Consider the following 27,671-nt stretch of genomic DNA (forward strand, 5'->3'; position numbering starts at 1 on the left):
TTTCATTTGTTAGCCATCTGAATTTCTTAGGAGAAGTGTCTGTTCATATCCTCCACCCATTTTTTAATAGTGTTATTTACCATTTATGTGTTGAGGTGTGTGAGTCTTTATATTTTTTGGATGTTAACCCCTTGTTGGATCTGTCATTTACAAATATATTCTCCCATACTGTAGGGTGCCTTTCTGTTCTGCTGATGGTATCGTTTGCTGTACAGAAGCTTTTTAGAATGATGTAGTCCCATCTGTTCATTTTTTATTTTGTTTCCTTTGCCCAAGGAGATGTGTTCAGGAAAAAGTTGCTCATGTTTATATTCAAGAGATTTTTGCCTATGTTGTCTTCTAAGAGTTTTATGGTTTCATGACTTACATTCAGGTCTTTGATCCATTTCGAGTTTACTTTTGTGTATGGGGTTAGACAATAATGCAGTTTCATTTTCTCACATGTAGCTGTCCAAAGCCAGTTGTTGAAGAGGCTGTTGTTTCCCCATTGTCTGTCCATGGCTCCTTTATTGTATATTACATGACCATATATGCTTGGATTTATATCTGGGCTCTCTAGTCTGTTCCATTGCTGTATGGGTCTGTTCTTGTGCCGGTACCAAACTGTCTTGATTACTGTGGCTTAATAGTAGAGCTTGAAGTCAGGGAGCATAATCCCCCCAGCTTTATTCTTCCTACTCAGGATTGTTTTGGCTATTCGGGGTCTTTGGTGGTTCCATATGAATTTTAGAACTATTTGTTCCAGTTCGCTAAAGAATGTTGTTGGTAATTTGATAGGGATTGCATCAAATCTGTATATTGCTTTCGGCAGGATGGCCATTTTGACGATATTAATTCTTCCTAGCCAAGAGCATGGGATGAGTTTCCATTTGTTAGTGTCCTCTTTAATTTCTCTTAAGAGTGTCTTAATTTTCAGGGTATAGATCTTTCACTTCCTTGGTTAGGTTTATTCCTAGGTATTTTATTCTTTTTGATGCTATTGTGAATGGAATTGTCTTCCTGATTTCTCTTTCTGCTAGTTCATTGTTAGTGTATAGGAAAGCAACAGATTTCTGTGTATTAATTTTGTATCCTGCAACTTTGCTGAATTCCGATATTAGTTTTAGTAGTTTGGGAGTGGAGTATTTAGGGTTTTTTATGTACAATATCATGTCATCTGCAAACAGGGACAGTTTAACTTCTTTACCAATCTGGATGCTTTGTATTTCTTTGTTTTGTCTGATTGCCATAGCTAGGACCTCCAGTACTATGTTGAATAATAGTGGGGAGAGTGGGCATCCCTGTCTTGTTCCCAATCTTAGAGGAAAAGCTTTCAGGTTCTCACTGTTCAGTATGATGGTGGCTGTGGGTTTATCATATATGGCCTTTATTATGTTGAGGTACTTGCTCTCTGTACCCATTTTGTTGAGAGTTTTTATCATGAATGGATGTTGAATTTTGTTGAATGCTTTTTCAGCATCTATGGAGATGATCATGTGGTTTTTGTCCTTCTTTTTGTTTATGTTGTGGATGATGTTGATGGATTTTCGAATGTTGTACCATCCTTGCATCCCTGAGATGAATCCCAGTTGGTCATGGTGTATGATCCTCTTGATGTATTTTTGAATTCGGTTTGCAAATATTTTGTTGAGTATTTTTGCATCTATGTTCATCAAGGATATTGGTCTGTAATCTTTTTTTGTGGGGCCTTTGCCTGGTTTTGGTATTAGAGTGATGCTAGCTTCATAGAATGAGTTTGGGAGTATTCCCTCCTCTTCTATTTTTTGGAAAACTTTAAGGAGAATGGGTATTATGTCTTCTCTGTATGTCTGATAAAATTCCGAGGTAAATCTATCTGGCCCAGGGGTTTTGTTCTTGGGTAGTTTCTTGATTACTGCTTCAATTTCTTTGCTCATAATTGGTTTGTTTAACTTTTGTGTTTCTTCCTTGGTCAGTCTTGGAAGGTTGAATTTTTCTAGAAAGTTGCCCATTTCTTCTAAGTTTTCCAGCTTGTTAGCATATAGGTTTTCATAGTAGTCTTTAATAATCCTTTGTATTTCTGTGGAGTCTGTTGTGATTTTTCCATTCTCGTTTCTGATTCTGTTGATGGGTGTTGATTCTCTTTTTCTCTTAATAAGTTTGGCTAGAGGCTTATCTATTTTGTTTATTTTCCCAAAGAACCAGCTCTTGGTTTTATTGACTTTTTCTATTGTTTTATTCTCCTCAATTTTGTTTATTTCTTCTCTGATCTTTATTATGTTCCTCCTTCTGCTGACTTTGGGCCTCATTTGTTCTTCTTTTTCCAGTTTCCATAATTGTGATGTTAGACTATTCATTTGGGATTGTTCTTCCTTCTTTAAGTATGCCTGGATTGCTATATACTTTCCTCTTAAGACTGCTTTTGCTGCATACCACAGAAGTTGGGGCTTTGTGTTGTTGTTGTCATTTGTCTCCATATATTCCTTGATCTCTACTTTAATTTGTTTATTGATCCATTGATTATATAGGAGCATGTTGTTAAGCCTCCATGTGTTTGTGAGCCTTTTTGTTTTCTTTGTACAATTTATTTCTAGTTTTATACCTTTGTGGTCTGAAAAGTTGGTTGGTAGAATTTCAATCTTATGGAATTTACTGAGGCTCTTTTTGTGGCCTTATATGTGATCTATTCTGGAAAATGTCCCATGTGCACTTGAGAAGAATGTGTATCCTGCTGCTTTTGGGTGTAGAGTTCTATAGATGTCTATTAGGTCCATCTGTTCTAGTGTGTTGTTCAGTGCCTCTGTGTCCTTACTTATTTTCTATCTGGTGGATCTCTCCTTTGGAGTGAGTAGTATGTTGAAGTCTCCTAGAATGAATGCATTGCATTCTATTTCCTCCTTTAATTCTGTTAGTATTTGTTTCACATATATTGGTGCTCCTGTGCCAATATATGTGAAACAAATACTAACAGAATATAATGTTACAGAAAATACTAACAGAAAACAAATACTAACTGAATATATATATATATATTGTATCATTAATCTACAATTACATGAAGAACATTATGTTTACTAGGCTCCCCCTTCACCAAGTCCCCCCCACATACCTCTTCACAGTCACTGTCCATCAGCATAGTAAGATGCTGTAAAATCACTACTTGTCTTCTCTGTGTTGTGGAGCCCGCCCTGTACCCCCCCCCCACATTATACATGCTAATTGTAATGGGTGCATATATATTTATAACGGTTATATCCTCTTGTTGGACTGACCCCTCTATCATTATTTGGTGTCCTTTATCTCTTGTTACTTTCTTTGTTTTGAAGTCTATTTTGTCTGATACTAGTACTGCAACACCTACTTTTTTCTCTTTGTTGTTTGCATGAAATATCTTTTTCCATCCCTTGACTTTTAGTCTATGCATGTCTTTGGGTTTGAGGTGAGTCTCTTGTAAGCAGCATATAGATGGGTCTTGCTTTTTTATCCATTCTAGTCCTCTGTGTCTTTTGATTGGTGTATTCAGTCCGTTTACATTTAGGGTGGTTATTGAAAGATATGTACTTATTGCATTGCAGGCTTTAGATTTGTGGTTACCAGGGGTTCAAGGTTAGCTTCTTTACTATCTTACTGTCTAACTTAGCTTGCTTATTGAGCTATTTTAAACACAGTCTGATGATTCTTTATTTCTCTTACTTCTTATTCCTCCTCCTCCATTCTTTATATGTTAGGTGTTTTATTTTGTGCTCTTTTGTGTTTCCTTTGACTGCTTTTGTGGGTAGTTGATTTTATTTTTTGCCTTTAGTTAGTATTTGGTTGGTCTGCTTTCTTTGCTGATTTTATTTGCTCTAGTGACATCTATTTAGCCTTAGGAGTGCTTCCATCTAGAGCAGTCCCTCTAGAATACCCTGTAGAGGTGGTTTGTGGGAGACAAATTCCCTCAACATTTGCTTGTCTGGGAATTGTTTAATCCCTCCTTCATATTTAAGTGATAATCGTGCTGGATACAGTATTCTTGGCTCAAGGCCCTTCTGTTTCATTGCATTAAATATATCATGCCATTTTCTTCTGGCCTGTAAGGTTTCTGTTGAGAAGTCTGATGATAGCCTGATGCGTTTTCCTTTGTAGGTGACCTTTTTTCTCTCTCTGGCTGCCTTTAATACTTTGTCCTTGTCCTTGTTCTTTGCCATTTTAATTATTATGTGTCTTGGTGTTGTCCTCCTTGGGTCCCTTGTGTTGGGAGTTCTGTGTACTTCCGTGGTCTGAGCGACTATTTCCTCCCCCAGTTTGGAGAAGTTTTCAGCAATTATTTCTTCAAATACACTTTCTATCCCTTTTTGTCTCTCTTCTTCTTCTGGTTCCCCTATAATGCAGATATTGTTCCATTTGGATTGGTCACGCAGTTCTCTTAATATTCTTTCATTCCCGGAGATCCTTTTATCTCTCTCTGCGTCAGTTTCTTTGCATTCCTGTTCTCTGATTTCTATTCCATTAACAGTCTGCTGCACTTCGTCAATTCTGCTTTTAAGTCCTTCGAGAGATTGCTTTATTTTTGTATTCTCCCTCCCAACTTTATCTGTTAGCTCTTGCATTTTTCTCTGCAGCTCCATCAGTGTGGATATGACCTTTATGTTGAATTCTTTTCCAGGAAGATTGGTTAAATCTGTCTCCCCAGGTTCCCTCTCAGGGGATGTCTGGGTTATTCTGGTCGGTATCAAATTCTTCTGTCTTTTCATGGCGATAGAGGTAGTCGTGGGCAGTTGGCACGTGTGTCAGCTGGGAGAACAAAGTCCCTTCCTGCTTGCTCGTCGCCTTCCTCTCCTGCAAGAATGGCGACCCCTAGCGGCTTGTGCCGGGCAGCTGCACACCAATGGGGCCTCTTAGTCTGGCCCAGGCAGCTACAGAGGCGGCTCCGTGTGGCTGCTGTGGGCATGGCCAGTCTCAGGCTGCTGTTCCCCTGCTGTGGCGGGGCTGCACCAGAGAGGGAATGGGCAGTAGGCTGTCTATCGCCGTGAGGGGCCTCAGAGCTGCGCTCCTGCTCAGGGGTTTAGGGCGCCCAGAGTTCCCCTTGATTCCCAGCCGCTGGGCTGAGTGTGCTGGGACACTTCTGTCCAGCTGTGAGGCTCCTGTCCCTTTAAGACTTTCAAAACGCACTTGCTTTTCTTTTGTCCCAGGGGGGCCAGGTGTGGGAACCCGCTTGCAGGTTTTACTATTCCGTTTCCCTAGTATCCAGCACACCACGCACTGTGTGTCTGCACTCCTGGTGCGGATGACTAGGGCTGGCTATTTAGCAGTCCTGGGCTCCCACTCCCTCCTGGCTCTGACTCCTCTCCTCCTGCCGGGGAGCTGGGGTCAGGGGCGCACTTGGGTCCTGCCAGGCCGTGGCTTGTATCTTACCCACTTCATGAGGCGCTGGATTCTCGCAGGTGTATATGTAGCCTGTCTGTTGTACTTTACCTTCTGGTCTCTTTTTTAGGGATAGTTGTATTTGTTGTATTTTCAAAAATACATATGGTTTTGGGAGGAGATTTCTGCTGCCCTACTCACACCGCCATCTTGGCTCCTCCCCTGGGTTTAAGTTTTTTGTTTCTTGTTATCTTAGATTTTATGAGGAGTGGTAATAAAGACATGGTTCAATTTGCCATGTTTAAATGAAAGTCCTCTTTTCATTGTTCTTTATATTTTTGTGTATCTAGTCTCCCTAGCTAGCTGGTCAGCTCCAAGGAATCTGCTGTTGAAGTGTTATTTATACATCATTGTACAGTGTCTTCTGAATAGGTGTTCTATGAATGCTTGTAGCTGATAATACCAATTACCTTGAATAGCACACAAAAGTACCCTTGGAGGTACATAAGACTTTTAATGTACATTGGCATAGGTCCTCAACTTCTGTCTTTTCCCTCTCTGAAAACTCATCTGAGAATGTCTGCCGCCCAGGTACATTGGCTTTCCTTCCTCACTTCCTTTTTCATAACACCTTTCTCCCTCTTTAGCACACACAAACATGCACACACACACACACCCCTAAATCTTTTTATGTCACAACTTTCACAGGGTGTAAAAACCTGCAGGACAGCATACAAAAACACAATTTGAAATATTGCTTTGGCATTTCTTCCAATTAAGGCATCATAATCCAGGGTCTAGCTATATTATATATATACATACTAAGTACACATATATTTAATATGCTAAATACATGTATGCTAAAAAAGGATGAGGCTTTGTTGAAAGAACAAAGGAGCCAACCTGAAGGAGCTCTCTGAAGGAGGAATAATTTGAGCAATGGAACAATATAACTGGATCTTAACCCACAGAACAAAATGAACATCTGTGCATCCACAGTATAATAATTAAATAAAAGGGGAAGAAGAGACAGCTCTTCCTAATAGAATACTAAGTAGTGTAGAAGTATAGAGGGAAATAGAAATTCACCATTTGCAAGACTGCACCATTAGTAATTGTAGTTTGGAACCTTTAAAACTAGGGTAAATGTGAGGAGAATCAATTTGCATAGTCTCAGAGTAACTCTCCTAGGATATCTACTAACTAAAAAGGGAAAGACAGTAACTTTGCAATGGAAAAATCTGACAGAAACCACCTTTGTTAATTATTACAGGGTGCTGGTGGAGTTTGGGCAAGAACAAAGCCTGGTAGAATTCTCCTGCCATCAGTGTATGAGTTTGTTTTTATAACATCAAAGCTGGTAACATTTTTCAAATAATGGCCAACTCTATTTAAAATAGCTCTGAATTGTGAAATTCACCAAATGATCAAAGTCAGCATCACCAATAAGACACAGATGTCAGGAATTCTGTGACATTATGGACTGAGGACATAACTTCATTTCTGTGATACTCTTCCAAAACCAAAACCTCAGTTCCATACGAAAACACCAGACAAACCCAAATTGAGGAACATTAGACAAAATAACTGATCACTACTTATCAGAAGTGTTAAGGGTATGAAAGACAAGGGAAAACTAAGGAACTGTTACGGACAGTAGCAGACTCAGAAGTTAACTACATGCATTTTCTGAGCAATATTCTGGAATAGAAAAAGGACAGTGGGAAAATTGGTGAAAACTGAAAGTGGTTCTTGGTTTGATTAATGGTGTTTTTTACCAAGTACCAATTTCTTTAGTATTGATCTTTGTACTATGGTTATGTAAGACACTAACATTAGGCAAAGCTAGGTGAGGTATATTTGGAAACCTTAAGATTTTGGCAACTTTTCTGTAAATCTGCAATTAGTTCAAAATAAAAGGCCAAAATAACTGACAAAAAAAAGCATGACTATGAAGTACACCTTCTCTGCATTTTTTTCCATTTTTAGTGTTAACTTGTAACCTAATGCTGTATTTTGCTTCTCGGACAAAATTGCAACATTGACAGCCATAAAATGAAATTTTTGTGGAATGTAAACCCATGATCTAACGACTCCTCTTGATATGGCTGCAGCTGAGAAACAATACATTTACTACATTTGCTGGGGACTCCGCTTCCAGACAGGAAGGGGGAAAACTTTGCAAGTTAGTCTCTACTCAGCCATTAATGCTGCTTTTTTTTTTTTTGATGCTGCTTTTTTAAGTGAACTGTCTGACTAGAATACACTTCCTGCCCTCTACTTCTCCAACCACACTTTTTAACAGTTGTACTAAAAAGAAATAATCAGAATTAGTTTAAATGTCTTTGCCCTAAAAAGGAGTAAGAACTGGCATAAATTAAGCTAGCAAGGAGATAATAGAAGCTTAAGCAGTGAGCACAAACTATGGGTTTTATTTAATTACAAGTAATGCAACCTATGTACACATTTTATTCTCTTCCAAGTTCTTTAACTGCAAAAAGGACCGTAATAGAGGCAGCAAACATTGTAAAATGTGTTCAATTAGTAATTTATTAAGTTTACCTGTCAATTGATACTTTATGTATGAAGCCTTTGAAATGTTTTGAGAGTTAATTTACAGTCACTAAAAGCAGATGGTTGCATAAACCTTACAGGTAATTATAGGCTCCTGAAACTCACAACATACATATATTTCAACATTTAAATAGAAGCCCATTTTCTTCTAAAGTAATTTCCTACTTTCCCATAAAAATATAAAAAAAAGACATCTAATTTTAAAAACCTGTATTTAACCCAAATCAAGACTTTTCTACAATAGCTTTCCAAAAAGTTTAAAAGACATCACAGAATACTGTGATGTTAATCCAAATAATTTCACCACAGCAAAGTATTTTACTTATAAGAAATATTGTGCAGTGTTTAACTTTTCATGCTAGATTTCAACTGTGTATACTATGTATACACACCAGATTTCAACTATGTAAACATACCAGATTAACCCATTACTCATATTTAGGTAGTATACTGTCACATATGACCAGTTACCATATAAACTGTCATACTGCAATTGAAAAAATGGGAAAAGGAAATCTTTATGAAATTAAAAAAAAATCTCAATAAAAGGCAACTGACATCACCGAAATTTTCTGCAAAAATTACCTCATCTTCTACCTTCTTTTTCTTGTTGAATGGTATCTTTTATAGGATACAGACATTTATATTACTTTTACTTAATTTAGCCTTTTAAGTGACTGTTATCTTTTTTGACACTGAACTTATCAAAAGTCACCAAGATTATAGACTCCTAAGTAGTATTTCAGAAGTTTGTTCCTTTTTAGGTTCCTCTAGAATGATTTTCCTCAGAGAGGGTAACTCTAAGAACCAGAATAAAATGAATGACACAACACAGTGAGTTGAAACTTGTACCATCCAAAAGGTATAAATATATGAACAGGTTCCTTGAACTTTTCATTTAGGACAAGTCAGAATAACTTGCTGAACATAAACAAAAACAGAGCACATTTTTTAACAATAGGAAAACGCCTCAACTTATCATAACAATGTATGAAATCTTACATAATAATACACAGCCCAAAGAATTAGAAATTCACAGCCAGATACTTGACGCATTTTCCTGAAAACATGTCTGATGCATGGCACTAACATATTAACAAAGTATGGCATTTATTTCACAGGGAGAAAAGATAAATTTCATCACAAAAAACATATTTTCTGGATTTCAGCTCTAAGTTTTAGAGGTACACCTTAAAGATACAAATGAAAAACAAGATTCACCCTTACAATAAAAAAAGGCTTATTGGTATGATCCATTATTAATAGTCTTTATGCCTTTACAATGGAAAACTTTTGAACTCTAGAAAATTTGACCAGTTAACCTATTTGGCCTTAATATATTCTAAATTCCCTTTTGAGAAACACATTAACGTCTTTAGTCCCTCAGGATGCAGCAGTTCTATTTGTTTTTCTTCTTTCTCGGTGGTTCATCCTCAGAGGTGCTGTCTGTGCTGGCACTGCCGGCACTGGAAGAGCTGGAATCCGAGTCTGAGTCAGAGGATGAGGAGGAGCTTGTGGAAGAGGCTGAAGATGATGAGCTGGAGTGGCTTGCATCGCTGTCACTGTCATCCGAGGAGGACGAGGCGGATGTTTCTTCACTCTCTGATGAAGAATCACTGGCTGAAGTGTCACTGCTACTGCTACTGGAACTGGTTACACTCTTCGACCTATCAGACAAAGGGAAGCTGACATTTCACTACTAACCAGATATAACTGGTCAGTAACTTCTTGCCAATCTAATAACATTTCCTATTCTAAGCCAAGAAACATTATTTACTATTTCCAGGTATAAGGATTCTAGAAGTTGGAGAAAAACAAGAAATGATTTGACCCAGTAATTCCACTCCTAGGAATTTACCCGAAGAAAACATAATCCCTGATTCAAAAAGATATATGCACCCCTGTATGTATTCCTCACTATTTGCAACAGCCAATCTATGGAAGCAACCTAAGTGTCCATCAACAGATGAATGGATAAAGGAAATATGATACATATATAAAATGGAATATTATTTCAGCCATAAAAAGAAAAGAAATCCTGCCATTTGCAACAACATGGATGGATCTAGACGGTATTAGGCTCTGTCAAATACCAGGCAGAGAGAGACAAATACCATATGATTTCACTTATTTGTGGAGTATAAAAACACAGCAAAACGGGGAGGAAAAAATATGATAGCATGAGAAGTGTGGTGGAAATCTTCTCCCAAAACCACATATATTTTGAAAATATAGCAAATACAACTATTCCTAAAAGAGTGACCAGAAGTAACAGTACACCAGCCAGGCTACATCTGTGAGAAGCCAACATCTCACGGAAAAGGGTAAAGAAAAAAGCCACGACCCAGTGGGACCGAAGCACTCCCCCCACCCTAGCTCACCAGCAGGAGGAAAAAAATCAGATCAGGGAGGGAGTGGTAGCACAGGACTGCTAAATACCCAGCCCTAGAAATCTACTCTGGGAACACAGACCCACACTGCATGGTGCTCTGGAGAGTAGAGGGGCTAAAAACCGAAGTCAGACACTAAGACTAACAACAGGTTCCCACAACCACCTGCTCTGGGACAAAAGAAAAGCAGGCACTTTGAAAGACTTCTCAATAGTCAGAAGGCTGCTAAAGGGGCAAGGGGTTAGAAGAAGGAACAGGTGGACAAAATAGTCTCGGCACACTCAGCCCAGCAGGTTGGGAACTTTCAGGAGCTTCAGGTGCTGAACCCCCTGGTTGGCAATGCAGCCCCAAGGTTCCTCACCACGATAAGCAGCCTGCTGTTCCTTCCTCCCCGTTGGTGCCTGTCTACAAACCAGCTGTCCCCACCATTGCTGCAGACCAGCGGGAGGGCAGCCCTGCCTACAGCAACTACACAGCTTAACGCAGAAGCTTCTCCCTTCCCACAGCCAAACGTCCCAGACAGCAGATACAGGCATGGCAAGCAGGAAGCACAAAAGGGCTTTGCCCTCCCTCCAAACACATGCACCGCCTGCCTGTGACCCCTGCCATCACCCTAGGACATCCCAAGGGCCTTCCCGCCCTTGGCAGCTTAGGGGATTAACCCAGAGGCTGCTCCCTACATGCAGTTAACTGGCACAGACAGCGGAGACAGGTACTGCAACCGGGAAGCAGGAGGGGACTTTGTCCTCCCACCTGACACCTGTGCCACTTGCCTGCAATCACTCCCACAGGACTATAAAAAGGCAGAAGAACCTTGTTCAATTCAAAATCCCTCAAACACCAGAAAGAAGGCTGGTGAAAGTTAAATCATCGGTTGTCCCAAAACATAATTCAAAATAAAAGTCATAAGCATGCTAATGGAGCTACAGAAAAATATTCAAAAGCTAAGGGACAAATTCAGGAGGGAGACAGACACCTTAAAAAATGCAGTAACTGATATGAAACAAACAATGGAGGGATTTAAAAGCAGATTTGATGAGGTAGAGGAGAGAGTAAATGGAAAAGAAATTAGAGAACAGGAATAAAAAGAAGCTGATGCAGGGAGGGCGGAAGATGGCGGCGTGAGTAGAGCAGCGGAAATCTCCTCCCAAAACAACATATATCTATGAAAATATAACAAAGACAACCCTTCCTAGAATAAAGACCAGAGGACACAGGACAATATCCAGACCACATCCACACCTGAGAGAACCCAGCGCCTCGCGAAGGGGGTAAGATACAAGCCCCGGCCCCGCGGGAGCCAAGCGCCCCTCCCCCCAGCTCCCGGCGGGAGAAGAGCAGGCAGAGCGGGAGGGAGACGGAGCCCAGGGCTGCCGAACACCCAGCCCCAGCCATCCGGGCCAGAGTGCAGGGCCCTCGATACTGGGAACACAGGGCAGCAAGAACAGTGAGCAGGCACTGGAGGCTGGGCGACAGAGGACATAAGAAAAGCGCGCGACCATTTTTTTTTTTTTTTGCTTTTTTGCTGCTTTGTTTTGGCGAGCGCTGTTTGGAAGTCTTAAAGGGACAGGGACCCCAATATTAGGGAAACAGGGCAGAAAGACCGGTGAGCAGAGGCCTGAGGCTGGCACCGGAGAATAAAGAAAAACGAACGACCACCTTTTTTTTTTTTTAATTAAAAATTTTTTTTTTTTTAATTAAAAAAATTTTTTTTCTTGTTTTTTTTTGTGGTCGTTGTTTTGTTTTGGCGGGTGCTTTTTGGAAGTCTTAAAGGGGCAGGGCGGGCCACTTAATCCAGAGGTAGGGAATCCGGGACCTCTGGGCACCCTAACCCCTGGGCTGCAGGGAGCAGGGAGGCCCCTTACGGAGATAAATAGCCTCCCAGCAGCTCCTGCTCCAACGCGACTCCACCACTTTGGAGTAGCTGCCCGAGCCAGGCCACGCCCACAGCAACAGCGGAGATTAACTCCATAGCAGCCGGGCAGGAAGCAGAAACCCTGTCTGCGCGCAGCTGCGCAGCACAAGCCACTAGAGGCCGCTGTTCTCCCAGGAGAGGAGGGCCACAAACCAACAAGAAAGGAAGTCCTTCCAGCCGTCACTCGTCCCAGTACTGCAGACTATTCCTATCACCATGAAAAGGCAAAGCTACAGGCAGACAAAGATCACAGAGACAACACCAGAGAAGGAGACAGACCTAACCAGTCTTCCTGACAAAGAATTCAAAATAAGAATCATAAACATGCTGACAGAGATGCAGAGAAATACGCAAGAAAAATGGGATGAAGTCCGGAAAGAGATCACAGATGCCAGAAAGGAGATCGCAGAAATGAAACAAACTCTGGAAGGGTTTATAAGCAGAATGGATAGAATGCAAGGGGCCATTGATGGAATTGAAATCAGAGAACAGGAACGCATGGCAGCTGACATAGAGAGAGACAAAAGGATCTCCAGGAATGAAACAATATTAAGAGAACTGTGTGACCAATCTAAAAGGAGCAATATCCGTATTATAGGGGTCCCAGAAGAAGAAGAGAGAGGCAAAGAGATGGAAAGTATCTTAGAAGAAATAATTGCTGAAAACTTCCCCACACTGGGGGAGGAAGTAAGCAAACAGACCACGGAAATACACAGAACCCCCAACAGAAAGGATCCAAGAAGGGCAACACCAAGACACATAATAATTAAAATGGCAAAGATCAAGGACAAGGAAAGAGTGTTAAAGGCAGCTAGAGAGAAAAAGGTCACCTATAAAGGGAAACCCATCAGGCTAACGTCAGATTTCTCAACAGAAACCCTACAGGCCAGAAGAGAATGGCATGATATATTTAATACAATGAAACAGAAGGGCCTTGAACCAAGGATACTGTATCCAGCACGACTATCATTCAAATATGACGGTGGGATTAAACAATTCCCAGACAAACAAAAGCTGAGGGAATTTGCTTTCCACAAACCACCTCTACAGAACATCTTACAGGGACTGCTCTAGATGGGAGCACTCCTAGAAAGAGCACAGCACAAAACACCCAACATATGAAGAATCGAGGAGGAGGAACAGGAAGGGAGAGAAGAAAAGAATCTCCAGACAGTGTATATAACAGCTCAATAAGCGAGCTAAGTTAGGCAGTAAGATACTAAAGAGGCTAACCTTGAACCTTTGGTAACCACGAATTTAAAGCCTGCAATGGCAATAAGTACATATCTTTCAATAGTCACCCTAAATGTAAATGGACTGAATGCACCAATCAAAAGACACAGAGTAATAGAATGGATAAAAAAGCAAGACCCATCTATATGCTGCTTACAAGAAACTCACCTCAAACCCAAAGACATGTACAGACTAAAAGTCAAGGGATGGAAAAACATATTTCAAGCAAACAACAGTGAGAAGAAAGCAGGGGTTGCAGTACTAATATCAGACAAAATAGACTTCAAAACAAAGAAAGTAACAAGAGATAAAGAAGGACACTACATAATGATAAAGGGCTCAGTCAAACAAGAGGATATAACCATTCTAAATATATATGCACCCAACACAGGAGCACCAGCATATGTGAAACAAATACTAACAGAACTAAAGGGGGATATAGACTGCAATGCATTCATTCTAGGAGACTTCAACACACCACTCACCCCAAAGGATAGATCCACTGGGCAGAAAATAAGTAAGGACACGGAAGCACTGAACAACACAGTAGAGCAGATGTACCTAATAGACATCTATAGAACTCTACATCCAAAAGCAGCGGGATATACATTCTTCTCAAGTGCACATGGAACATTCTCCAGAATAGACCACATACTAGGCCACAAAAAGAGCCTCAGAAAATTCCAAAAGATTGAAATCCTACCAACCAACTTTTCAGACCACAAAGGCATAAAACTAGAAATAAACTGTACAAAGAAAGCAAAGAGGCTCACGAACACATGGAGGCTTAACAACACGCTCCTAAATAATCAATGGATCAATGACCAAATCAAAATGGAGATCCAGCAATATATGGAAACAAATGACAACAACAACACTAAGCCCCAACTTCTGTGGGACACAGCAAAAGCAGTCTTAAGAGGAAAGTATATAGCAATCCAAGCATATTTAAAAAAGGAAGAGCAATCCCAAATGAATGGTCTAATGTCACAATTATCGAAATTGGAAAAAGAAGAACAGATGAGGCCTAAGGTCAGCAGAAGGAGGGACATAATAAAGATCAGAGAAGAAATAAATAAAATTGAGAAGAATAAAACAATAGCAAAAATCAATGAAACCAAGAGCTGGTTCTTCGAGAAAATAAACAAAATAGATAAACCTCTAGCCAGACTTATTAAGAAGAAAAGAGAGTCAACACAAATCAACAGTATCAGAAACGAGAAAGGAAAAATCACGACGGACCCCACGGAAATGCAAAGAATTATTGGAGAATACTATGAAAACCTATATGCTAACAAGCTGGGAAACCTAGGAGAAATGGACAACTTCCTAGAAAAATATAACCTTCCAAGATTGACCCAGGAAGAAACAGAAAATCTAAACAGACCAATTACCAGCAACGAAATTGAAGAGGTAATCAAAAAACTACCAAAGAACAAAACCCCCGGGCCAGATGGATTTACCTCGGAATTTTATCAGACATACAGGGAAGACATAATACCCATTCTCCTTAAAGTCTTCCAAAAAATAGAGGAGGAGGGGATACTCCCAAACTCATTCTATGAAGCTAACATCACCCTAATACCAAAACCAGGCAAAGACCCCACCAAAAAAGAAAACTACAGACCAATATCCCTAATGAACGTAGATGCAAAAATACTCAACAAAATATTAGCAAACCGAATTCAAAAATACATCAAAAGGATCATACACCATGACCAAGTGGGATTCATTCCAGGGATGCAAGGATGGTACAACATTCGAAAGTCCATCAACATCATCCACCACATCAACAAAAAGAAAGACAAAAACCACATGATCATCTCCATAGATGCTGAAAAAGCATTTGACAAAGTTCAACATCCATTCATGTTAAAAACTCTCAGCAAAATGGGAATAGAGGGCAAGTACCTCAACATAATAAAGGCCATCTATGATAAACCCACAGCCAACATTATATTGAACAGCGAGAAGCTGAAAGCATTTCCTCTGAGATCGGGAACTAGACAGGGATGCCCACTCTCTCCACTGTTGTTTAACATAGTGCTGGAGGTCCTAGCCACGGCAATCAGACAGAATAAAGAAATACAAGGAATCCAGATTGGTAAAGAAGAAGTTAAACTGTCACTATTTGCAGATGACATGATACTGTACATAAAAAACCCTAAAGACTCCACCCCAAAACTACTAGAACTGATATCGGAATACAGCAAAGTTGCAGGATACAAAATCAACACACAGAAATCTGTGGCTTTCCTATATACTAACAATGAACCAACAGAGAGAGAAATCAGGAAAACAACTCCATTCACAATTGCATCAAAAAAAAAATAAAATACCTAGGAATAAACCTAACCAAGGAAGTGAAAGACTTATACTCTGAAAACTACAAGTCACTCTTAAGAGAAATTAAAGGGGACACTAACAGATGGAAACTCATCCCATGCTCGTGGCTAGGAAGAATTAATATCGTCAAAATGGCCATCCTGCCCAAAGCAATATACAGATTTGATGCAATCCCTATGAAACTACCAGCAACATTCTTCAATGAACTGGAACAAATAATTCAAAAATTCATATGGAAACACCAAAGACCCCGAATAGCCAAAGCAATCCTGAGAAAGAAGAATAAAGTAGGGGGCATCTCACTCCCCAACTTCAAGCTCTACTATAAAGCCATAGTAATCAAGACAATTTGGTACTGGCACAAGAGCAGAGCCACAGACCAATGGAACAGACTAGACAATCCAGACATTAACCCAGACATATATGGTCAATTAATATTTGATAAAGGAGCCATGGACATACAATGGCAAAATGACAGTCTCTTCAACAGGTGGTGCTGGCAAAACTGGACAGCTACATGTAGGAGAATGAAACTGGACCATTGTCTAACCCCATATACAAAAGTAAACTCAAAATGGATCAAAGACCTGAATGTAAGTCATGAAACCATTAAACTCTTGGAAGAAAACATAGGCAAAAACCTCTTAGACATAAACATGAGTGACCTCTTCTTGAACATATCTACCCGGGCAAGGAAAACAACAGCAAAAATGAGTAAGTGGGACTATATTAAGCTGAAAAGCTTCTGTACAGCAAAAGACACCATCAATAGAACAAGAAGGATCCCTACAGTATGGGAGAATATATTTGAAAATGACACATCCGATAAAGGCTTGACGTCCAGAATATATAAGGAGCTCACACGCCTCAACAAACAAAAAACAAATAACCCAATTAAAAAATGGGCAGAGGAACTGAACAGACAGTTCTCCAAAAAAGAAATACAGATGGCCAACAGACACATGAAAAGATGCTCCACATCGCTAATTATCAGAGAAATGCAAATTAAAACTACAATGAGGTATCACCTCACACCAGTAAGGATGGCTGCCATCCAAAAGACAGAGAACAACAAATGTTGGCGAGGCTGTGGAGAAAGGGGAACCCTCCTACACTGCTGGTGGGAATGTAAGTTAGTTCAACCATTGTGGAAAGCAGTATGGAGGTACATCAAAATGCTCAAAACAGACTTACCATTTGACCCAGGAATTGCACTCCTAGGAATTTACCGTAAGAATGCAGCAATCAAGTTTGAGAAAGACAGATGCACCCCTATGTTTATTGCAGCACTATTTACAATAGCCAAGAATTGGAAGCAACCTAAATGTCCATCAATAGATGAATGGATAAAGAAGATGTGGTACATATACACAATGGAATACTACTCAGCTATAAGAAAAGGGCAAATCCAATCATTTGCAGCAACATGGATGGAGCTGGAGGGTATTATGCTCAGTGAAACAAGCCAAGCGGAGAAAGAGAAATACCAAATGATTTCACTTATCTGTGGAATATAAGAACAAAGGAAAAACTGAAGGAACAAAACAGCAGCAGAATCACAGAACTCAAGAATGGACTAACAGGTACCAAAGGGAAAGGGACTGGGGAGGATGGGTGGGTAGGGAGGGATAAGGGGGGGAGAAGTAGGGGGGTATTAAGATTAACATGCATGGGGGGGTAGGAGAAAAGGGAGGGCTGTACAACACAGAGAAGGCAAGTAGTGATTCTACAACTTTTTGCTATGCTGATGGACAGTGACTGTAAAGGGGTTTATAGGGGAGACCTGGTATAGGGGAGAGCCTAGTAAACATAATATTAGTCATGTAAGTGTAGATTAGTGATAGCAAAAAAAAAAAAAAAAAAAAAGGGCAGCTCCTGTGTGGTAACCTCCAACGAGTTCTACACAAGGGTATAAAGGGCATATAAAAGTGTAGGCAAAGGGTCTGTTTGTGTTTATACAGAGGATCAAAGCCTAATTGGGCTACCCCGAAAATGAACTAAGATACGATATGAAAGAGAACTTCCAACATCAGCACCCTCTGGAAGACTCATGCCAGAAGATGATCATCAAAAAACCCCAACAAAGATCCACGCACTGCTACAGCTGTAGATGCACTCATCCCACCAGTTCCTGGACCTGCCATGGGAATGAGAAAGGAGATATCTAAGCTGGCCTGTGCATACAGTAAAACAACAAAATTGGACTGGATCTATACTGTTGGAACTCAACCAAGAATTTGGAGAAGTGCAAATTGTAGCGCTCCAAAGTCTTACAACTACAAACTATTTATTGTTAAAAGAACATATGGCATGTGAACAGTCCCCAGGAATGGGTTGTTTTAATTTGTCTGATTTCCCTCAGACTGTTCAAGTTCATTTGGACAATATCCACCATATCATAGATAAGTTTTCACAAATGCCTAAGGTGCCTAACTGGTTTTCTTGGTTTCACTGCAGATGGCTGGTAATTACAGATATGCTTTGGTTATGTAACTATACTCCTATTATGTTAATGTGTGTGTGCAATTTAAGTAGTAGATTAAAACCTATACATGCTGAAGTTACTCTACAAGAAGATATATCAAAGAAATAATCAATCTTCCCATGTTTTCTTCCGCCTGCTACTTCTATAGCTTTTCTTCTTCCTTCCTAATTACAACCCTTAAATAGAATTCGTGCCTCATATCAAATTTACCGAGTATCATAATTCTTCCAAGTGGTAAAGATACCTCAAGACAAATGCTGGGCATAGAAGCCACAGGGCATAAATATGCAAAGAAGTAAAAAGCTAACTTTTTCAAACAATAAGGCTTCTCTCTCACTTACCAACTTCACATTTCCCTGTATGGCCCCGGAAGATGACTGGTTAGCCAGAGACGGGTAAGATTCCTCAAGGGAGGAACAACCTAAGACAGGCACAGTCGCAGGGGGGCCATCAGGTGAGAAATTGGGGATCAACAGAGGTGAGGCTTAGAACCTCACCCCCCCGTTCTGAGAGAAATCTTCTGCATACGTGGATGTTTTATTGCCCTGGTCTAGCTTGGATTAACACATAGTCTACAGGCACACACCTGATCATCTACATGTGCTCTCTTACAACACTAAACTATGTTTTCTACCTTTATCTTGTATCTACCTACCACTTCAGCATCTTATTAAAAATAATAATAATAAAGAGAGAAATGTGGTATCCACATATAAATCAAGTATAAAAACCAAATGAGTATTCATATTTGAACTGACTGTTTATAGTTCATAATTCATGAGCAAAACCGAAAGTTTCTGTGATGACTGCCCTTGTACTGTTCACTATGTAACTTATTCATTATGTAAGAATTTGTTCTACATGTAAAAACTTGTTTGTTATGCCTCAGAAGATTGGAGACTGACAAAAATTAGGCTTGGGGTGGAATAATGATTGTGCATTGAGCATTGACTCCCCTATACAGAATTTTATTGTCGTTAACAACCATTTGATCAATAAATATGAGAGATGCCCTCACAAAAAAAAAAGAAAAAAAAAGAAAAAAAAAAAAAGGACAGACTTCCAATGGTAAAATAAATTAGTAACCGGGATGTAATGTATAGCATAAGGAATATAGCCAAGATATTGTAACAGCTTGATACGGTGATAGCTGGAACCTAGAATTATGTATATAAATGTTCTACCACTGTGTTGTACACTTGAAACTCATGTAATGTAATACTGTGTGTCAACTACCCTTCAATAAAAAATAATTATTAAAAAAAAAAAAAAAAAGAAGCTGATGCAGAGAAAGAAAAAAGGATCTCTAGGAATGAAAGAATACTAAGAAGAACGGTGTGACCAATCCAAACAGAACAATATTAACATAATGGGGGTACCAGAAGAAGAAGAGAGAGAAAAAGGGATAGAAAGTGGCTTTGAAGAAATAATTGCTGAAAAAACATCCCCAGAATGAGGAAGGAAATAGTTTCTCAGCCCATGGAAGTCCACAGATCTCCATAAACAAGGGACCCAAGGAAGACAACACCAAGACATATAATAATTAAAATGGCAAAGATCAAGGACAAGGACAGAGTATTAAAAGCATCCAGAAAGAGAAAAAAGATCAGCTACAAAGGTAAACCCATCAGGCTATCATCAGACTTCTCAGCAAAAATGTTAAAAGCCAGCAGGGAGTGGCATGATATATTCAATGCAATGAAACAGAAGCACCTTGAACCAAGAATTCTCTACCCAGCAAGATTATCATTTAAATTTGAGGAGGGATTAAAATAATTCCCAGATAAGCAAAAATTGAGGGAATTTACGTCCCACAAACCATCTCTAGAGTGTATTTTTTAAAATTTTGCTATCATTAATGTACAATTATATGAACATCATTATGGTTACTAGACTCCCCCTATTATCAAGTCCCCACCACATACCCCATTACAGTCACTGTCCATCAGCGTAGTAAGATGCTACAGAATCACTACTTCTCTTCTCTGTGTTATGCTGCCTTCCCCATGTCCTCACTGCCTACATTATACACGGTAATTGTAATGCCCCCTTTCCTCTCTTATCCCTCTCTTCTCACCTATCCTCCCCAATCCTTTTCCCTTTGGTAACTGTTAGTCCATTCTTGGGATCTGTGAGTCTGCTTCTGCTTTGTTCCTTCAGTTTTTTCTTTGTTGTTATACTCCACAGATTGAATGAAATCATTTGACACTTGTCTTTCTCCGCCTGGCTTATTTCACTGAGCATAATACCCTCTAGCTCCATCCATGTCGTTGCATATCTACAGTGTATTTTAAAGGGACTGCTCTAGATGGAAGTGTGCCTAAGGCAAAATAGTTGGCACCAGGGAACATAAAACCACAGTAAAGGAAATAGAACAATTAATTACTAAGCAAATGCAAAATTCAATCAGTTACCCACAAAATCAGTCAAGGGATACACAAAGAGTACAGAATATGACACCTAACATATAAAGAGAGGAGGAGATAGAAAAAGAAGGAGGAGAAAAAGAATCTTCAGACTGTGTTTATAATAGTGTAATAAGTGAGTTAAGGTAGACTGCTAGATAGTAAAGAAGCTGCACTTGAACCTTTGGAACCATGAATCCAAAGCCTGCAATGGCAACAAGTACGTATCTATTGATAATCACCCTAAATGTCAATGTACTGAATGCACCAATCAAAAGACATAGAGTTACAGAATGGATAAAAAGCAGGACCCATCTATATGCTGCCTACAAGAGACTCACTTCAAACCGAAAGACATACAGAGACTAAAAGTGAAGGAATGGAAAAAGATATTTCATGCAAACAATAGGGAGAAAAAAGCAAGAAGCTCACTTCAAACCCAAAGACATACACAGACTAAAAGTGAAGCGAAGGAAAAATATATTACATGCAAACAACAGGAAGAAAAAAGCAGGAGTTGCTATACTTATATCAGATAAAAGAGACTTCAAAACAAAGAAAGTAACAAGAGACAAAGAAGGACATTATATAATGATAAAAGGGTCATTCCAAAAAGAGGATATAACCATTATAAATATCTATGCACCTAACATAGGAGCACCCAAATATGTACAACAAATACTAACAGAATTAAAAGGGGAAATAGAATGCAATGAATTCACTTTTGAAGACTTCAACATTCAACTCACTCCAAAGGACAGATCAACCAGGCAGAAAATAAGCAAGGAGACAGAGGCACAGAACAACACATTAGAACAGATGGACCTAACAGACATCTACAGAACATTCCACCCAAAAGTAATCACACACATTCTTCTCAAGTGCACATGGAACATTTTCAACAATACATCACATACTAGGCCACAAAAAGAGCCTCAGCAATTTCAGAAATATTGAAATTGTACCAACAAACTTCTCAGATCACAAAGGTATGAAACTAGAAATAAATTTTACAAAGAAAACAAAAAGTCTCACAAACACATGGAGGCTTAACAACATGCTCCTAAATAATCAATGGATCGATGACCAAATTAAAACAGATCAAGCAATATATGGAGACAAATTAAATAAACAACTCAATGCCCCAACTTCTGAGGGATGCAATGAAGTCAGTTATAGGAGGAAAATATATAGCAATCCAGGCCTATTTAAAGATGGAAGAACAATAACAATCCCAAAGGAACAGTCTAAATTCACAATTATTGAAACTGTAAAAAGAAGAACAAATGAGGCCTAAAGTCAGTAGAAGAGTAGAAGGAGGAACATAATAAATCAGTAGAAGAGTAGAAGGAGGAACATAATAAAAATCAGAGAACAAATAAGTAAAATTGAGAAGAATAAAACAACTGAAAAAATCAATAAAACAAAGAGCTGTTTCCTTGAGAAAATAAAACAAAATAGATAAACCCCAAGCCAGAATTATCAAGAAAAAAAGAGAGTCTACACACATAAATAGAATCACAAATGAGAAAGGAGAAATCACTATGGACACCACAGAAATACAAAGAATTATTAGAGAATACTATGAAAAATTACATATTAACAAACTGGATAATGTAGAAGAAATGGACAACTTTCTAGAAAAATACAATCTTCCAAGGCTGACCCAGGAAGAAACAGAAATCTAAACAGACCAATTACATGCAACAAAATTGAATCGGTAATCAAAAAGTTACCCGAGAACAAAACCACCACACCAGATGGCTTCACCACTTAATTTTATCAAACATTTAGGGAAGACATAATACCCATTCTCCTTAAAATTTTCCAAAAAATAGAAGATGGAGAAATACTTCCAAACTCATGCTACAAGCCAGCATCACTCTAATACCAAAACCAGGCAAAGACACCACAAAAAAACAAAACTGCAGACCCGTAACACTGAAGAACATAGATGCAAAAATACTCACCAAAATATTAGCAAACTGGATTAAAAAATACATCAAAAAGATCACACATCAGGATCAAGTGGGATTCATCCCAGGGATGCAAGAAAGTACAACATTAGAAAATCCATCAACATCATCCACTATATCAATCAAAAGAAGGACAAAAATCACATGATCATCTCCATAGATGCTGAAAAAGCACTTGACAAAATTCATCACCCATTCGGATGGAGCCTGAGGGCATGATGCTCAATGAAATAAGCCAGGCAGAGAAAGACAAGTATCAAATGATTTCACTCATCTGTGGAGTAAAACAACAAAGAAAAAACTGAAGGAACAAAACAGCAGCAGACTCACAGATCCCAAGAATGGACTAACAGTTGCCAAAGGGAAAGGGACTGGGGAGGATGGGTGGGAAGGGAGGGATAAGGAGGGAAATGGGACATTACAATTAGCACAAGTAATGTAGCAGGGGGGGACAGGGGAAAGGCAGTATACACAGAGAAGACAAGTAATGATTCTATAACATCTTACTAGGCTGATGGACAGTGACTGTAATGGGGTTTGTTGGGGGGGAATTGATAATAGGAGGAGTCTAGTAACCATAATGTTGTTCAAGTAACTGTACATTTACTATATAAAAAAAAAAATTCATCACCCATTCATGATAAAAACTCTCAACAAAATGGGTATAGAGGGCAAGTACCTCAACATAATAAAGGCATATATGACAAATCCACAGCAAACATCATAGTTAACACTGAAAAGCTGAAAGTTTTCCTCTAAGATCAGGGACAAGGATGCCCACTCTCACCACTTTTATTCAATATAGTACTGGAGGTCCTAGACATGGCAATCAGACAACACAAAGAAATAAAAGGCATCCAAATTAGTAAGGAAGAAGTTAAACTGCCACTGTTTGCAGATGACATGATATTGTACATAAAAAATGCTAAAGAATCCACTACAAAAATACTAGAACTACATGGGGACAAGATGGGGGCGTGAGCAGAGCAGTGGAAATCTCCTCCCAAAACCACATGTATGTTTGAAAATACAACAAATACAACTCTTCCTAAAAGAGAGACCAGAAGACATAGGACAACAGCCAGACTACATACACACCTGCGAGAACCCAGCACCTCGCAAAGGGTGTAAGATACAAGCCACGGCCCAGTGGGACCCGAGCGCCCCTCACCCCAGCTCCCGGTGGGAGGAGAGGAGTCAGAGCGGGGAGGGAGAGGGAGCCCAGGACTGTTGAACACCCAGCCATAGCCATTCGCACTAGAGCGCAGACACAGTGCATGCATAGGGTGCTGAAAACAAAGGAAACAAGACAGTAAGACCTGTGAGTGGGTCCCCACAGCCAACACCCCAGGGACAAAGAAAGCAAGTGCTTTTTGGAAGTCTTAAAGAGACAGGGACCCCACAGCTGGACGGAAGCATCCTGGGTCACTTAGCCCAGCAGCTGGGAATCCTGGGGAACGTGGGGCACCCCAACCCCCTGGGCAGCAGCGCACCTCAGAGGCCACTCATGGAGATAAAAAGCCTCCCGGCTGTTTCCCCTCCAACACGGTCTGCCATATCAGGACAGCAGCCGGAGGCAGGCCACTCCCACAGCAACTGCAGAGCTAAACTCCATAGAGGCCGGGCAAGAATCAGAAGCCCCGTCTGTGCGCAGCTTCCCAGTACATGCCGCTAGAGGTCGCTGTTCTCCCAGAAGAGGAAGGCCACAAACCAATAAAAAGGGATATTCTCCCAGCCGTCACTCACACCAGCTCCGCAAACTATCTCTATCGCCATGAAAAGGCAGAATTTGAGACAGACCAAAATCACAGAGTCAACTCCTGAGAAGGAGATAGACCTAACCAGTCTTCCTGAAAAAGAATTCAAAATAAAGGTCATAACCTTGCTGACGGAGCTACAGAGAAATATATAAGAGCTAAGGGATGACATCCGGAGGGAGATTACAGAAATGAAACAATCTCTGGAAGGATTTATAAGCAGAATGGATGAGATGCAAGAGGCCATTGATGGAATAGAAACCAGAGAAAAGGAACGCATAGAAGCTGACGCAGAGAGAGATAAAAGGATCTCCAGGAATGAAACAATATTAAGAGAACTGTGTGACCAATCCAAAAGGAACAATATCCGCATTATAGGGGTACCAGAAGAAGAAGAAAAGGCAAAAGGGATGGAAAGTGTCTTGAAAGAAATAATTGCTGAAAACTTCCCCAAACTGGGGGAGGAAATAATCGATCAGACGACAGAAATACACAGAACTCCCAACAGAAGGGACCCAAGGAGGACAACACCAAGACACATAATAATTAAAATGGCAAAGATCAAGGACAAGGAAAGAGTTTTAAAGGCAGCTAGAGAGAGAAATAAGGTCACCTACAAAGGAAAACCCATCAGGCTATCATCAGACTTCTCAAGAGAAACCTTACAGCCAGAAGAGAATTGCATGATATATTTAATGCAATGAAACAGAAGGGCCTTGAACCAAGACTACTGTATCCAGCACGATTATCATTTAAATATGAAGGAGGGATTAAACTTCCCAGACAAGCAAAAGTTGAGGGAATTTGCCTCCCACAAACCACCTCTACAGGGTATTCTAGAGGGACTGTTCTAGACGGGAGCACTCCTAAGACTAAACAGATGTCACCAGAGAAAATAAAATCACAGTACAGAAAACAGACCAACCAAATACTAACTAAAGGCAAAAAATAAAATCAACTACCCAGAAAAGCAGTTAAAGGAAACACAAAAGAGTACAGAATAAAACAACCAACATATAAAGAATAGAGGAGGAGGAATAAGAAGGGAGAGAAATAAAGAATCACCAGACAGTGTTTATAACAGCTCAATAAGCAACTTAAGTTAGACAGTAAGATACTAAAGAAGCTAACCTTGAACCTCTGGTAACCATGAATCTAAAGCCTGCAATGGCAATAAGTACATATCTTTCAATAGCCACCCTAAATGTAAACGGACTGAATGCACCAATCAAAAGACACAGAGGAATAGAATAGATGAAAAAGCAAGACCCATCTATATGCTGCTTACAAGAGACTCACCTCAAACCCAAAGACATGCACAGACTAAAAGTCAAGGGATGGAAAAGATATTTCATGAAAATAAAAGGGAGAAGAAGGCAGGTATTGCAGTACTAGTATCAGACAAAATAGACTTCAAAACAAAGAAAGTAACAAGAGATAAAGGACATTACATAACGATGAAGGGCTCAGTCCAACAAGAGGATATAACCACTATAAATATATATGCACCCAACACAGGAGCACCAGCATATGTGAAACAAATACTAACAGAACTAAAGGAGGAAATAGAATGCAATGCATTCATTTTAGAGGACTTCAACACGCCACTCACCCCAAAGGATAGATCCACCAGATAGAAAATAAATAAGGACACGGAGGCACTGAACAACACACTAGAACAGATGGACCTAATAGACATCTATAGAACTCTACATCCAAAAGCAACAGGATACACATTCTTCTCAAGGGCACATGGAATATTATCCAGAAAAGACCACATACTGTGCCACAAAAAGAGCCTCAGTAAATTCATAAAAATTGAAAACCTACCAACCAACTTTTCAGACCACAAATGTATAAAACTAGAAATAAATTCTACAAAGAAAACAAAAAGGCTCACAAACACATGGAGGCTTAACAACATGCTCCTATATAATCAATGGATCAATGAACAAATTAAAATAGAGATCAAGGAATATATGGAAACAAATGACAACAACAACACAGAGCCCCAACTTCTGTGGTACGCAGCAAAAGCAGTCTTAAGAGGAAAGTATATAGCAGTCCAGGCATACTTAAAGAAGGAAGAACAATCCCAAATGAATAGTCTAACATCACAATTATCGAAACGGGAAAAAGAAGAACAAATGTGGCCTAAAGTCAGCAGGAGGGACATAATTAAGATCAGAGAATAAATAAACTAAATTGAGAAGAATAAAACAATAGAAAAAATCAATGAAACCAAGAGGTGGTTCTTTGAGAAAATAAACAAAATAGATAAGCCTCTAGCCAGACTTATTAAGAGAAAAAGAGAATCAATACCCATCAACAGAATCAGAAACAAGAATGGATAAATCATGACAGACTCTACAGAAATACAAAGAATTATTAAAGACTACTATCAAAACCTATATGCTAATAAGCTGGGAAACCTAGAAGAAATGGACAACTTCCTAGAAAATACAACCTTCCAAGACTGACCAAGGAAGAAACACAAAAGTTAAACAAACCAATTATGAGCAAAGAAATTGAAACGGTAATCAAAAAACTACCCAAGAACAAAACCCCCAGGACAGACGGATTTATGCTGGAATTTTATCAGACATACAGAGAAGACATAACACGCATTCTCCTTAAAGTTTTCCAAAAAATAGAAGAGGAGGGAATACTCCCAAACTCATTCTATGAAGCCAACATCACCCTAATACCAAAACCAGGCAAAGACCCCACCAAAAAAGAAAATTACAGACCAATATCCCTGATGAACGTAGATGCAAAAATACTCAATAAAATATTAGCAAACCGAATTCAAAAAATATATCAAAAGGATCATACACCACAACCAAGTGGGATTCATCTCAGAGATGCAAGGATGGTACAACATTTGAAAATCCATCAACATCATCCACCACATAAACAAAAAGAAGGACAAAAACCACATGATCATCTCCATAGATGCTGAAAAAGCATTCAACAAAATTCAACATCCATTCATGATAAAAACTCTCAACAAAATGGGTATAGAGGGCAAGAACCTCAACATAATAAAGGCCATATATGATAAACCCACAGCTAACAACATACTGAACAGCAAGAAGCTGAAAGCTTTTCCTCTGCGACTGGGAACAAGACAGGGATGCCCACTATCCCCACTGTTATTCAACATAGTACTGGAGATCCTAGTCATGGCAAATTAGACAAAACAAAGAAATACAAGGAATCCAGATTGGTAAAGAAGAAGTTAAACTGTCACTATTTGCAGATGACATGATATTGTACATAAAAAACC

General features: G+C 39.5%; 1 protein-coding gene across 2 annotated transcripts in view; it reads right to left on the minus strand.

The window, feature by feature from the left end:
• Window positions 1-7,717: 7,717 nt before the first annotated feature.
• ZCCHC10 (zinc finger CCHC-type containing 10) overlaps window positions 7,718-27,671 on the minus strand; it is a 40,244-nt gene continuing 20,290 nt past the window's right edge. For both annotated transcript variants that reach the window (XM_036907040.2, XM_036907041.2), the window contains exon 4: window positions 7,718-9,542. In XM_036907040.2, coding sequence (XP_036762935.1) covers window positions 9,275-9,542 — 268 coding nt within the window. In that variant the 3' untranslated portion in view covers window positions 7,718-9,274. The remainder of the gene's footprint in view (window positions 9,543-27,671) is intronic.

The sequence above is a fragment of the Manis pentadactyla genome, chromosome 13, assembly GCF_030020395.1.
Source record: "Manis pentadactyla isolate mManPen7 chromosome 13, mManPen7.hap1, whole genome shotgun sequence".
NCBI lineage: Eukaryota > Metazoa > Chordata > Mammalia > Pholidota > Manidae > Manis > Manis pentadactyla.